Genomic DNA, 16,044 nt, shown 5'->3' on the forward strand with positions numbered 1-16,044 from the left:
GATGGGTAATTAGTGGGTGTTTAGAGGAGAGAATAGATGTAAACAATGGATTTGGGAGGTGATCTGATGTCGGATCTGCGGGCGATCTATTGGTGTGGGGGGGTGATCAGATTGCCCGCAAGGGGCAGGTTAGGGGCTGGCTGATGGGTGGCAGTGACAGGGGGTGATTGACGGGTGATTGATGGGTGATTGACAGGTGATCAGGGGGATAGATGCATACAGTAAACAGGGGGGGTGGTCTGGGGGGGGGGGGGGGTCTGGGGAGAATCTGAGGGGTGGGGGGTGATCAGGAGGGGGCAGGGAGCAGGGTGGGGGATAAAAAAAAATAGCGTTGACAGATAGTGACAGGGAGTGATTGATGGGTGATTAGGGGGGTGATTGGGTGCAAACAGGGGTCTGGGGGGTGGGCAGGGGGGGGTCTGATGGGTGCTGTGGGCGATCTGGGGCAGGGGGGGGGAAAATCAGTGTGCTTGGTGCAGACTAGGGTGGCTGAAGCCTGCCCTGGTGGTCCCTCGGACACTGGGACCACCAGGGCAGGAGACAGCCTGTATAATACACTTTGTAAACATTACAAAGTGTATTATACACTTTGTATGCGGCGATCGTGGGGTTAACATCCCGCCGGCGCTTCCGTATAGCCGGCGGGATGTTGCGGCGGGTGAGCGGCGCCAGGCGGAGGATCGCGTCACTGATGACGCGATCGCTCCGCCCATGCCCCTACAAGGACCGCCGCCAATTGTCAATACGGCGGTCCTTGCGGGGTGCACTTCCCGGCCGCCAATTGTACATACGGCGGTCGGGAAGTGGTTAATTGTCATGATTTTCCTGTATAAATCGTTGGTTGTTACGAAATGTCAGTTAAATATATCATATAGGAGACACACACAGTGATATTTGAGAAGTGAAATGAAGTTTATTGGATTTACAGAAAGTGTGCAATAATTTTTTAAACAAAATTAGTTCTGTTTATCCGAGATTTTTCTTGGTCTGCCACTTTGAGCCTTAACTTGAACTGAGCCTGTTTTCCATTTCCTCAAAATGTTCCTAACTGTGGAAACAGACAGATTAAATCTCTGAGACAGATTTCGATATCCTTCCCCTAAACCATGATGGTGAATAATCTTTGTCTACAGGTCATTTGAGAGTTGTTTTGAGGCCCCCACGTTGCTACTCTTCAGAGAAAATTAAAAGAGAAGGGAAACTTACAAGTAAACCCCCTTAAATACTAATTCTCATAATTGGATTCACTTGTCTATGTAGGTCAGGGGTCACTGAGCTTACCAAGCCAATTTGAGTTTAAATAATTCGTTCTAAAGGTTTTGGAATCAATAACATTACAACAGTGCCCAAATGTATGCACCTGCTTAATTTTATTTAAACTTACACACTTTCTTAAATCCAATAAACTTAATTTCCCTTCTCAAACAACACTATATATATATATCTTATATAATATATTTAACTGACATTTTTATTCGTAACAACCAAAGATTTATACAGGAAAATCATGACAATTATTAAGTTTGCCCAAACTTTTGCATCCCACTGTATATATATTTAAACCGAGGCACCAAAATGGGATAAAAACGTCTAAAAAACGCTTTAAAGGGGGAAATTATGGTGGATTAACCTCCCTTGTAGACAAACAGACATGGATTCGTTATTTTTAGATCAAAACTAACATTAGATGAATCACTTTGCAACACGTTTTGCAGGTACAGTCCTGCTTCATCAGGAAAATAACAGAGAAAACTCAGGGAAAAATGCCAGAGAACAAATGGCTTAGGACCCCTATACATAATTCCACAATACATGATTTAACAAATCAATTAATTGAATTATAGATATTAAAAAAGAGGTATATCATCTATAAAATATATAAATCACATGGTAAGCAAATAAATTAATGTTATCTTACATCAAAAGAAATTATATATATATATATATATATATATATATATATATATATATATATATATATATATATATATATATATATATATATATATATATATATATCATAATAAGCAGAGAAATATAAAAAGAAATAGATATATATATGAATTTCTTTTGATGTACCACCACTTGTGGATTTACTGACATGCGACTGAGCAGGCCTCTTCCCCTGTGTTTGGGTAGAATAGGGACAGGATGCTGCGATGTTGCCCATACCTTGTCGTTCTCTGCTTGGCTCCCAGTGATGGTCTCTGAATGCTGCAGTAACGTGGGCAGATGTATCCTGGGCACCGGGTCACGGCCCACACTGCTCACTGCAAGGTGCCGGAAGAAGCTGCAACACACAACATCAGCACTTAGTGGAGACAGGACAGACAGCAGCATGTGTGGCCAATGGCAGCACACATCATCAGCATCAGTGGAAACAGGACAGACAGCTGGACGAGTGGCCAATGGCAGCACACATCAGCATCAGTGCAAACAGGACAGACAGCAGCACGAGTGGCCAATGGCAGCACACATCATCAGCATCAGTGGAAACAGGACAGACAGCTGGACGAGTGGCCAATGGCAGCACACATCAGCATCAGTGCAAACAGGACAGACAGCAGCACGAGTGGCCAATGGCAGCACACATCAGCATCAGTGGAAACAGGACAGACAGCAGCATGAGTTGCCAATGGCAGCACGCATCATCAGCACTTAGTGAAAAAACAGGACAGACAGCAGCACGATTGGGCAATGGCAGCACACATCATCAGCATCAGTGGAAACAGGACAGACAGCTGGACGAGTGGCCAATGGCAGCACACATCATCAGCATCAGTGGAAACAGGACAGATAGCAGCATGTGCGGCCAATGGCAGCACACATCATCAGCATCAGTGCAAACAGGACAGACAGCAGCACAATTGGGCAATGGCAGCACACATCAGCATCAGTGCAAACAGGACAGAAAGCAGGATGAGTGGCCAATGGCAGCACACATCATCAGCACTTAGTGAAAACGGGACAGACAGCACGATTAGGCAATGGCAGCACACTACATGCAATAGGCACTAACATTTCTGTAAAGAGAACCACTGTTATAGGTTTATAGAGTAACTTTACCATCACTAACATACACAAAAAAATGAAAGCCATCCTCCCCAGGGAATCTGAAGTGAGAGGGATATGGAGGCTGACATTTATTTAAAGTAAACCCGAGACAATGAAAGTAAAAGGATTTATACTTACCGGGTGCTTCCTCCAGCCCCCTGTAGTCAGTTAGCTCCCCTCTGTGTCAGTCTGGTCCCCTCTGTTGCTTTGCTGTTGAACCCACGATACAGCCAAGTTACGGGCTACACATATGCGTGGTTCCACCCAGGGCTGTGGAGTCGGAGTTGGAGTCGTGGAGTCGGAGCAATTTTGGGCACCCGGAGTCGGAGTCGTTGATTTCATAAACTGAGGAGTCTGAGTCGGGAGTCGGATGATTTTGTACAAAATCCACAGCCCTGTTAAGTATTAGACTAAGGAGTCGGAGTCTGAGCCATTTTGGGTACCCGGAGTCTGAGTCATGGTTTCAGAAACTGAGTAGTCGGAGTTGGAGTCAGAAGATTTTTGTACCGACTCCACAGCCCTGGTTCCACCCATGCACATCCCCGTGTAGCGCTCCCTTGGCCAGGAGAGTTCTGTGTAAGTGCAGTTACAGTCATAACGAACGTTGCATGCGCAGAACACTTCTGTCCAAGGAAGCGTGATTGGGGGTGTGCAAGTAGCCCCCGACTTTACTGGGGCTAAGGGTGTCACATCTGAGGGGACCAGGGGGAAAGCAAGGAGCAGATGGCCTACAGGGGGCTGGAGCAAGCCTGTGAGTGCTTGTAATGAATGATCACCAGAATCAGTGAGATGCCTGTGATCATTTACAAAATCCTGTATACTGTTCACAGTACACAGGAAAAAGTGTGGGGACATCTAGTTGACAAAAAGTAAAAATTTCATTAACATACATTAAAGAGACACTGTAACAAGAAAAACGCCCCCCGGGGGGTACTCCCCTCGGGAGGGGGGAAGCGTCTGGATCCTAATGAGGCTTCCCCGTCCTCCTCTGTCCCACGGGGGTCTCGCTGCAGCCCTTCAAAGCCGGCCCGACAGCCTGTTCAATATTTACCTTTCCAGGCTCCAGCGGGGGCGCTGTTGTGGCTCTTCTGACGGAGATAGGTGGAAATAGCCGATCTCCGTCAAGTCCGCTCTACTGCGCAGGCGACTTGCGCCTGCGCACTAGAGCGGCCCGACGGAGATCGGCTATTTCCACCTATCTCCGTGGGAAGGAGCGGATACTGCACCTGCACTGGAGCCAAAAGGTAAATACTTACGCCGCTGCCGCTCCGGGAGGATTTTCGCCACGACCGTGGGACCGAGGAGGACGGGGGAAGCCTCAATAGGATCCGGAGGCTTCCCCTACCTGAGGTGAGTACCCCCCAGGGGAGGTTTTTTCATTACAGATTTTCTTTAAAATACTTTAGAAAACAAATACATTTCCCATAGTTTTTAGACCCCCATCCCACCCTCTTTTCACAGTTATCAAAATAAAACACTTGAAGGTTAAAAAAAAAAAAATGGCAGCATTTACAGAAAATACTTAAAATAGTTACCTTAGTATACATCTTTTTAATATTTAATATTACTGTTATTTTTGCAAATACGGGCTTGTAATTATTGATATTGTATAAAGACACAGAACTAAAGAGACACCTTTATTTCCAAATAAAATATTGGCACTATAAATTGTACTAGGAACACAATTTAAATGTTGTAAAAACTGGGACAAATAAAATGTGTGGGTTTTATCTATAGTAGCACTTCTTATTTTCAAATTATAATGGCTGATAACTGACAACATTTTTTTCTTTCTTATTTCCTTTAAAATGTATAGGAAATAAAATAATCCTTAACAAAAAGTATCAACCAAAGAAAGCCTAGTTTGTCCCGCAAAAAAAAAAAATTAAAAAAAAAAATATAGATCATTTTGGTATCATAAGTTGCAATAAAGTTATTGACAAATGAATGAGAGGAGCAAGAAATGTGAAAATTGCTCAGGTTTATAAGGAGAAATAACCTATGGTGGGAAGTGGTTAAAAGGAAATATGGCAGCCTCCATATCCCTCTCACTTCAGGTTCCCTTTAACAAACCCTTGGTTCACACTAGAAGTAAAAGTAATCAGATTCACAGACAGGGGCATAACAATAGACCCTGCAAGGGCTGCAGCCGCAGGGGGCCCTGTGGGGGGAGAAGTTTATTTTACCTATCCTGAGAGACTGACAACTAAGGGCACGGAGAGAAAAAAAACTTTCTGCTCAGCCACTGATAAGGAATCATATAAAGATTTGCAAACAAAGATTTGTAGACAGTCCCCATTCAGTGTGCAGCAGGGTCTTGTGTGCAGTGCCCAGCCCCCAACCTCTCTACCCCTCCCAAGTGCTGTGCACTGCAGTGATGCTGGAGGGCTTTGCAGAGCCAGTTCTGCTCCTTCAGAAATGGACACAGTGAGCGTAATAAGCTGAAACTGGTAGCACACTTGTCTATCAGTTTTCTGTACACCATGTGTGTCTGTATGTGTGAAAACATGCACATTTTATCACAGAAGCTAATGTAATTGATAGAGAAAATGCCTGCAAGTCAAGTGTTTTACTGCTGTCTGTTTTTATCTGCATGGGGAAAGCACATTCAAGTGTGCACCAGCCAAGTGAATAACATCGGTTCTCAGTTTACCTGTGCAGAAAGCGAGGGGGGCCGGTTTAGGTTTACTTCAAAGGAATCGTCAGGGGAAAAAAAAAAATGTACTTACCTGGGGCTTCTACCAGCCGCATGCAGCCATCCTGGTGCCCTCGTAGTCACTCACTGCTGCTCCAGTCCCCCGCCGCCAGCTAGTTTTGTTTTGCCGACCTCGGGGTCGGCGGGCTGCCACGCGTACATTTGCACGCATTCCCGCTGGTGCATGTACATTAACACATACATTTTTATGTGTTAGTGGTGCAACGCATAAAAATGTACGCGTTTCACCACTAATGCGTAAAAATGTATGTGTTAATGTTCCTGCACCAGCGAGAATGTGTAAAAATGTACGTGTGGTGGCCCGCTGACCCCGAGGTCGGCAAAACAAAACTAGCTGGCGGCGGGGGACTGGAGCAGCAGTGAGTGACTGCGAGGGCACAGGATGGCTGCATGGGGCTGGTAGAAGCCCCATGTAAGTGAATTTTTTTTTTTTTTTTTTTTACCAGATGATTCCTTTAAAGGATACCACAACTGACATGTGGCATAATGAGATAGACATGGGTATGTACAGTGCCTAGCACACAAATAACTAGGCTGTGTTCCTTTTTTTCTTTCTCTGCCTGAAAGAGGTAAATATCAGGTATGTAAGTGGCTGACTCAGTTCTGACTCAGACAGGAAGTGACTACAGTGTGACCTTCACTGATAAGAAATTCCAGCTATAAAACACTTTCCTAGAAGAAAATGGCTTCTGAGAGCAAGAAAGAGATAAAAAAGAGGGAAATTCTTATCAGTGAGGGTCACACTGTAGTCACTTCCTGTCTGAGTCAGGACTGAGTCAGCCACTTACATACCTGATATTTAACGCTTTCAGGCAGAGAAAGAAAAAAGGAACACAGCCTAGTTATTTGTGTGCTACGCACTGTACATACCCATGTCTATCTCATTATGCCACATGTCAGTTGTGGTATCCTTTAAGCATAGGATTTGTTCAGACATGTGCTGACATGCCCAGTGTCCTTTACAGTAATAGAATGCAAAGTGCCAACCAGCACAAATTCCAGATACTACACAGAGATAGTAAAATTGGCCAGTGATTGGCCAATCAAAATAGGATGTGTGTATGCACCCTGAGATTATGCGCCCTGCAAACTTATCCAGAAACGTAATGTATAACTGCGTTACTGTACATGCTCTGCATAGCTCTACATCAGTCTGCTGTATGCCCAGTGCATAATCAATAACTATGTCTACATATCACCTCTCCAGGTCCGGCAGGTTAGCGGATATGGTCTTCCTCTGACTCCACCTCTCTTTCGTAGGGTAAGACGACGTCTCGTAAAGATTCTGCACATTCATGGAGCTAAAAAAGAGAAGAAAAAAAACAGATTGGAACAACAGTAAGTGGGTACCTCTGCTGAGCTGTGTCTGCCTGGAGGTCACACGCCCCCCCATACAGGATAACTCCATCACTGATTCAGAACTGAAAGGAAGGGGGGGGGGGGATGAACCTAAATGTGTTCATACACTGAGTTTCCTGCTCAATCAACCATTCGATTTGATTATTTTATTGGATCGGGGAGGATCGATTATTCTGCTTGATCGATGGAAATTGTCCAATATCTGGTCAAATCGGACGATTTACTCAATCGGCCAGGATGGAAAATATTGCTCGATCGTGAAGGAATCAGCTACTGGACACATGATTTTGAATGACACAGAATTGATTTTTGGTTTCAGAGCAGGAAGGCACAGCATAGTTCAGCTTGATCAGTAAAGGAGAATTGCATAGGATCTCACTTGCAGTGTGTGGGCCACTAGTCAATCGACTTGATTGACCACAGTGTGGTTGATCACCCGATTAAGTCGATCACTTAAACGTTGATTGGAGAACTGGGTAATGTAAGGGCACCTTACCATTTATAAACAATGTGCTCCCCCATCCACCCCTTGTTGCCCATAATCGCTCCAGAATGGGTTGTCAGTAGTTGTTCAGACCCAGGACCAGAGGCCTAGCAGAGCATGGAGGGGAGGAGCTGTACAGATCCTGGCCGGCTCCTCTGACCTCTGTACAGCATTAGAGGCAGCAGCAGCTCTGTGTACAGCTTCACATTTATCCCAGTAAGAGGGGCTGACATAAGGACTTGCCAAAGCTGCAGAGAGCAGCCAGAGGAGGAGTCAGCAGAACCCCCTCCCTCTACTCGGCCCTCAGTCCTGGATCTGAAGAACGGCTGAGAATAGGAACAAGGGTAATCACTGGTGGGATGGCCATACGTTTAGATGTAAAAGAGTCATCAGCTAATTTGGGTGCCAGGTATTGCCGTTATTTGATTATCCCAAATGATATTCACATAACGGCCTAGTTCTGGGAATTTGTGTGCCGCTATATCCATCGCTTTCTAACACTAACCTCCCACCATGATCTGCAAACTTGGTTTTCCAGCTGTTAAGGAACTACAAGTACCACAATGCATTTGCCTTTATGAATCATGACTGTGGCTGTCAGAATCCTGCAATGCATTGTGGGACTTGTAGTTCCTTAACAGCTGGAGAGCCAAGATTGCAGATCACTATCCTACCCCAACACTATTCTCCTCCCGTCCCACATATGCCTAACCCCCCCCCCCCCCCCCCCCAATTGCATACACCTGACACCAACCAAACTCACAATCCTCACCATGCCCAACACTAAACTCCCCTACCTAATCTTAACACGAATCACAGTAAACCCCACCCCCCTTTCACCATGCCTAGCACTAATGCCCCACAGCCATGCCCAACACTAGCGTATCCTACATACATCTAACACCAACCACACTAACAACCCCTCTCATGCCTAGTACTACCCTCCTCCCCACCCCTGCACACACACACATGCTTATACCCATCACTAGCCCCCCTACATACATCTGACACCAACCACAATAACAACCCCTCTCATGCCTAGTACTACCCTCCTCCCCACCCCTGCACACACACATGCTTATACCTATCACTAGCCCCCCTACATACATCTGACACCAACCACAATAACCCCTCTCATGCCTAGTACTACCCTCCTCCCCACCCCTGCACACACACATGCTTATACCTATCACTAGCCCCCCTACATACATCTGACACCAACCACACTAACAACCCCTCTCATGCCTAGTACTACCCTCCTCCCCACCCCTGCACACACACATGCTTATACCTATCACTAGCCCCCCTACATATATCTAACACCAACCACACTAACAACCCCTCTCATGCCTAGTACTACCCTCCTCCCCACCCCTGCACACACACACACGCTTATACCTATCACTAGCCCCCCTACATACATCTAACACCAACCACACTAACAACCCCTCTCATGCCTAGTACTAACCTCCTCCCCACCCCTGCACACACACATGCTTATACCTATCACTAGCCCCCCTACATACATCTGACACCAACCACAATAACAACCCCTCTCATGCCTAATACTACCCTCCTCCCCACCCCTGCACACACACATGCTTATACCTATCACTAGCCCCCCTACATACATTTAACACCAACCACACTAACAACCCCTCTCATGCCTAGTACTACCCTCCTCCCCACCCCTGCACACACACACACACACGCTTATACCTATCACTAGCCCCCCTACATACATCTGACACCAACCACACTAACAACCCCTCTCATGCCTAGTACTACCCTCCTCCCCACCCCTGCACACACACACTTATACCTATCACTAGCCCCCCTACATACATCTGACACCAACCACAATAACAACCCCTCTCATGCCTAATACTACCCTCCTCCCCACCCCTGCACACACACATGCTTATACCTATCACTAGCCCCCCTACATACATCTAACACCAACCACACTAACAACCCCTCTCATGCCTAGTACTAACCTCCTCCCCACCCCTGCACACACACACACTTATACCTATCACTAGCCCCCCTACATACATCTGACACCAACCACAATAACAACCCCTCTCATGCCTAGTACTACCCTCCTCCCCACCCCTGCACACACACATGCTTATACCTATCACTAGCCCCCCTACATACATCTGACACCAACCACAATAACAACCCCTCTCATGCCTAATACTACCCCTCCTCCCCACCCCTGCACACACACATGCTTATACCTATCACTAGCCCCCCTACATACATCTGACACCAACCACACTAACAACCCCTCTCATGCCTAGTACTACCCTCCTCCCCACCCCTGCACACACACATGCTTATACCTATCACTAGCCCCCCTACATACATCTGACACCAACCACAATAACAACCCTTCTCATGCCTAGTACTACCCTCCTCCCCACCCCTGCACACACACATGCTTATACCTATCACTAGCCCCCCTACATACATCTGACACCAACCACAATAACAACCCTTCTCATGCCTAGTACTACCCTCCTCCCCACCCCTGCACACACACATGCTTATACCTATCACTAGCCCCCCTACATACATCTAACACCAACCACACTAACAACCCCTCTCATGCCTAGTACTACCCTCCTCCCCACCCCTGCACACACACACTTATACCTATCACTAGCCCCCCTACATACATCTGACACCAACCACAATAACAACCCTTCTCATGCCTAGTACTACCCTCCTCCCCACCCCTGCACACACACATGCTTATACCCATCACTAGCCCCCCTACATACATCTGACACCAACCACACTAACAACCCTTCTCATGCCTAGTACTCCCCTCCTCCCCACCCCTGCACACACACATGCTTATACCCATCACTAGCCCCCCTACATACATCTGACACCAACCACAATAACAACCCCTCTCATGCCTAGTACTCCCCTCCTCCCCACCCCTGCACACACACATGCTTATACCCATCACTAGCCCCCCTACATACATCTGACACCAACCACAATAACAACCCCTCTCATGCCTAGTACTCCCCTCCTCCCCACCCCTGCACACACACATGCTTATACCTATCACTAGCCCCCCTACATACATCTGACACCAACCACACTAACAACCCCTCTCATGCCTAGTACTACCCTCCTCCCCACCCCTGCACACACACATGCTTATACCTATCACTAGCCCCCCTACATACATCTGACACCAACCACAATAACAACCCTTCTCATGCCTAGTACTACCCTCCTCCCCACCCCTGCACACACACATGCTTATACCTATCACTAGCCCCCCTACATACATCTGACACCAACCACAATAACAACCCTTCTCATGCCTAGTACTACCCTCCTCCCCACCCCTGCACACACACATGCTTATACCTATCACTAGCCCCCCTACATACATCTAACACCAACCACACTAACAACCCCTCTCATGCCTAGTACTACCCTCCTCCCCACCCCTGCACACACACACTTATACCTATCACTAGCCCCCCTACATACATCTGACACCAACCACAATAACAACCCTTCTCATGCCTAGTACTACCCTCCTCCCCACCCCTGCACACACACATGCTTATACCCATCACTAGCCCCCCTACATACATCTGACACCAACCACACTAACAACCCTTCTCATGCCTAGTACTCCCCTCCTCCCCACCCCTGCACACACACATGCTTATACCCATCACTAGCCCCCCTACATACATCTGACACCAACCACAATAACAACCCCTCTCATGCCTAGTACTCCCCTCCTCCCCACCCCTGCACACACACATGCTTATACCCATCACTAGCCCCCCTACATACATCTGACACCAACCACAATAACAACCCTTCTCATGCCTAGTACTACCCTCCTCCCCACCCCTGCACACACACATGCTTATACCTATCACTAGCCCCCCTACATACATCTGACACCAACCACAATAACAACCCCTCTCATGCCTAATACTACCCTCCTCCCCACCCCTGCACACACACATGCTTATACCTATCACTAGCCCCCCTACATACATCTGACACCAACCACAATAACAACCCCTCTCATGCCTAGTACTACCCTCCTCCCCACCCCTGCACACACACATGCTTATACCTATCACTAGCCCCCCTACATACATCTGACACCAACCACAATAACAACCCCTCTCATGCCTAATACTACCCTCCTCCTCACCCCTGCACACACACATGCTTATACCTATCACTAGCCCCCCTACATACATCTGACACCAACCACAATAACAACCCCTCTCATGCCTAGTACTACCCTCCTCCCCACCCCTGCACACACACATGCTTATACCTATCACTAGCCCCCCTACATACATCTGACACCAACCACACTAACAACCCTTCTCATGCCTAATACTACCCTCCTCCTCACCCCTGCACACACACATACTTATACCTATCACTAGCCCCCCTACATACATCTGACACCAACCACACTAACAACCCTTCTCATGCCTAGTACTACCCTCCTCCCCACCCCTGCACACACACATGCTTATACCTATCACTAGCCCCCCTACATACATCTAACACCAACCACACTAACAACCCTTCTCATGCCTAATACTACCCTCCTCCTCACCCCTGCACACACACATACTTATACCTATCACTAGCCCCCCTACATACATCTGACACCAACCACACTAACAACCCTTCTCATGCCTAGTACTCCCCTCCTCCCCACCCCTGCACACACACATGCTTATACCCATCACTAGCCCCCCTACATACATCTGACACCAACCACAATAACAACCCCTCTCATGCCTAGTACTACCCTCCTCCCCACCCCTGCACACACACATGCTTATACCTATCACTAGCCCCCCTACATACATCTGACACCAACCACACTAACAACCCCTCTCATGCCTAGTACTAACCTCCTCCCCACCCCTGCACACACACATGCTTATACCTATCACTAGCCCCCCTACATACATCTAACACCAACCACAATAACAACCCCTCTCATGCCTAGTACTACCCTCCTCCCCACCCCTGCACACACACACACACACACATGCTTATACCCATCACTAGCCCCCCTACATACATCTGACACCAACCACAATAACAACCCCTCTCATGCCTAGTACTACCCTCCTCCCCACCCCTGCACACACACATGCTTATACCTATCACTAGCCCCCCTACATACATCTAACACCAACCACACTAACAACCCCTCTCATGCCTAGTACTACCCTCCTCCCCACCCCTGCACACACACACTTATACCTATCACTAGCCCCCCTACATACATCTAACACCAACCACAATAACAACCCTTCTCATGCCTAGTACTACCCTCCTCCCCACCCCTGCACACACACATGCTTATACCTATCACTAGCCCCCCTACATACATCTGACACCAACCACAATAACAACCCCTCTCATGCCTAGTTCTACCCTCCTCCCCACCCCTGCACACACACATACTTATACCTATCACTAGCCCCCCTACATACATCTGACACCAACCACAATAACAACCCCTCTCATGCCTAGTACTACCCTCCTCCCCACCCCTGCACACACACACACACTTATACCTATCACTAGCCCCCCTACATACATCTGACACCAACCACACTAACCCCCCCCCCAAAAAAAAACAACTATGCCTACACTAACCACTCTACCGCTACATATACTTCACACTAACCCCACTAACAACCCCCCCCCCCCACACACACACACACACACATATGCACCTAACAATAACAACACTAACATCCCCCTTTCCCCGTGCCCAACACTAACCTCCCTCCTACCTATGCCTTACACTAACACCTCGCCACCCCCCTACATACACCTAACACTAACACCTTCCCACATACACTTAAGGCTAACCACCCTATACGTAGACCAAACACTAGCATTCCCCATACTTACGCCTACCACTATAGCCGCAACTACCCCCATCACAGTCGATAATGGCAGTTGGCCACAGCCGCTCGGGAGTTCAGCTATATAATATATAGCTATATAATATAGCTCTGCCCCGGCACCGACAGTCCCCATGATAGCCGGAGTTCAGCTTTATAATATCCGAATTTAGTTTAAGCCCGCAGCGCGCCAAATACATTTCTGACTAATACATAAATGAGAGATGACAGTATCATTCACTACCCCCCAATCACCTTGCGGTCAGGAAGTAACAGACCCCTTTGGTGGATCAGGCCATTGCGGACACGTGTATGGCTAATATAAGCGTTCTCAAAATGCCAGGCCGGCTTCACAAATGCACCTAAAGGTTCAAACCAGGGAGCCTGATGGCGATTACGTCATTTCTAAGTGGCTCCCAACTGAAAGCCAACAAATACTCGCACCAGATGCTTGTGAGTAAAGGGCTCTTAACATTGGCCATTGACACAGCTACACGGCGCTCTCCAGGCTCAATGGGCTGTGGAGCCCGCTAAACATCTGATCTCACTACCCAAGTGCAGCCATAGAGGAGGTAGCGGATGTAAGAGATTGGAATTACATTTTCCTCTGCTCCTCTGAGAACTGGTGCTCCTCAATGACCTGCAGGGATACCACAGAGTCCAGCGATGGCTGCTGCCACTGCTTCAGCACCTAAACAGGGATACAAAACAACTGTTACTAGAGAGCTGTGACTCCACGCCGGAATAAAGCACACCTGTAATGAGAAGGAAATGGAGGCTGACATAGGCATTTCCTTTTCAACAATGCACATTGCCCGGCTGTCCTGCTGATCCTCTGCCTCAGCCATAGCCATAGACCCTGAACAAGCATGCAGCAGATCAGATGTTTCTAATGTTACGGTCAGATCTGACTAGATTAGCCACATGCATGTTTCTGGTGTGATTCAGACACTACTGCAGCTAAATAGATCAGCACTACTGCCAGGCAACTGGTATTGTTTAAAAGTAAACAAATATGGCTGCCACCATATTCTTCTCAGTTGTCCATATGTAGAAATATGGAGGCTGATGCAATGTACACACAATGCAATTTTCTGACAGATCGATTATTTCCAACATGCCCGATCTGATTTCTGATCAATTTTCCATAGGCGTGAACAGAAAATCAATCGGAAATCAGATCAGACATGTTGGAAATAATCGGACAATAAATCTGAGGCCTCTTGCACACTACGTGCGATTCCGATCTTTTATACGTCCGAAGATTTTGGATTCCGATTAAAAATCTTAGCAGCATGCAGTACGTTTTTTAATCGGAATCCAAAGTCGGATCAGATAAAAAAAATCTGAATTGCATGTAGTGTGCAAGAGGCCTGAAAATTGCATCATGTGTACCTAACATAACATTTATTTCCTTTCATACAATGCAATTGTCTGGCTATCCGGCTGATCCTCTGCCTCTAAAGCCCCCTCTACAGTCTACACCATGAGTTTTCATGTTCGACCTTACTTGCAATCGATCTTCGGGTTTCGACAGTAGAATCGTAGATCTGATCGACTGCGGCATAAAAAAGCATCCCAGTTTTTTTTTTTTGCGATTTCTCTTTCGATTTGGATCGTTTCCAATCACACAGGGCTGTCCAGGGCTATGGGCTGCTCGTCAGCAATTGCAATCGATTGATCAATTGCAAATAAGAACCAGCAACAAAGGGTTCGATTGCAGCGGTTGCATTCAAGATCTAGGAGATAAAATCCAACCTGTCTGATCCGATTGCATTCGAGAATCCGATCTCAAACGATCGAAAAATTGACTGGAAACCGATTCCTCTCTTTTTGCACATTCGATTCTATCTGACTCAATCAGATTTATCGATTGCATTTAGAATCGAAAGCTGCTATTGCATGGTGTAGAGGGGGCCTTACACTCTTAACCATAGACCCTGAATAAATATGCAGCAGATCAGGTGTTTCTGACTGAAGTCTGACTACATTAGCTGCATGCTTGTTTCTGGTGTGGGATTCAGACATTACTGATGCCAAAGAGATTGGGAGGAAATATCACTGTTGCTTTGTCTGGCCCTTTAACAAGTAGACGTTTCCTGCATCGCAGGCTCATTACCTGGGAATAGAAAGCCCGATAGGTCTTGGATTTGGGGAAAAGTGCAAATGCGATGAAGCTGCCGGGGACACTGAAATGAATGGGCAGGTGAGGCAGGAGGGAGCTCTTGTACTCGACCAGCAGAATGGCCACCACACTGCTGGAGTCCTGCAGAGAGAAACAACTTTACTGACATCATTAAACACATCACAGCACTGTGCAGGCTACCAGCTACAGGAGTGCAGAATACAGCTAGCTCCAGAAATATTAAAGAGACTCTCTAACAAAAAAACCCATCCCCTGGGGGGTAAAAACAGGGAACACCAAGAGCCCCAATAGTGTAATACGTACTGGATAAGGTGGCAATAAATTCGTATTGCTAGATACA

At 47.1% G+C, this 16,044-nt stretch overlaps 1 protein-coding gene across 1 annotated transcript in view; it reads right to left on the reverse strand.

Moving 5' to 3' along the window:
* The window catches only part of DNAAF9 (dynein axonemal assembly factor 9), a 157,060-nt gene that overhangs the window by 56,708 nt on the left and 84,308 nt on the right, over window positions 1-16,044 (reverse strand). The window contains exons 22-25 of the mRNA XM_068274655.1: window positions 15,678-15,824; window positions 14,158-14,249; window positions 6,970-7,071; window positions 2,173-2,290 (exon numbers count right to left, since the gene is read on the reverse strand). Of these exons, the coding sequence (XP_068130756.1) occupies window positions 2,173-2,290; window positions 6,970-7,071; window positions 14,158-14,249; window positions 15,678-15,824 (459 nt within the window). The remainder of the gene's footprint in view (window positions 1-2,172; window positions 2,291-6,969; window positions 7,072-14,157; window positions 14,250-15,677; window positions 15,825-16,044) is intronic.

The sequence above is a fragment of the Hyperolius riggenbachi genome, chromosome 1 (genome assembly GCF_040937935.1).
Source record: "Hyperolius riggenbachi isolate aHypRig1 chromosome 1, aHypRig1.pri, whole genome shotgun sequence".
In the NCBI taxonomy this organism is placed as follows: domain Eukaryota; kingdom Metazoa; phylum Chordata; class Amphibia; order Anura; family Hyperoliidae; genus Hyperolius; species Hyperolius riggenbachi.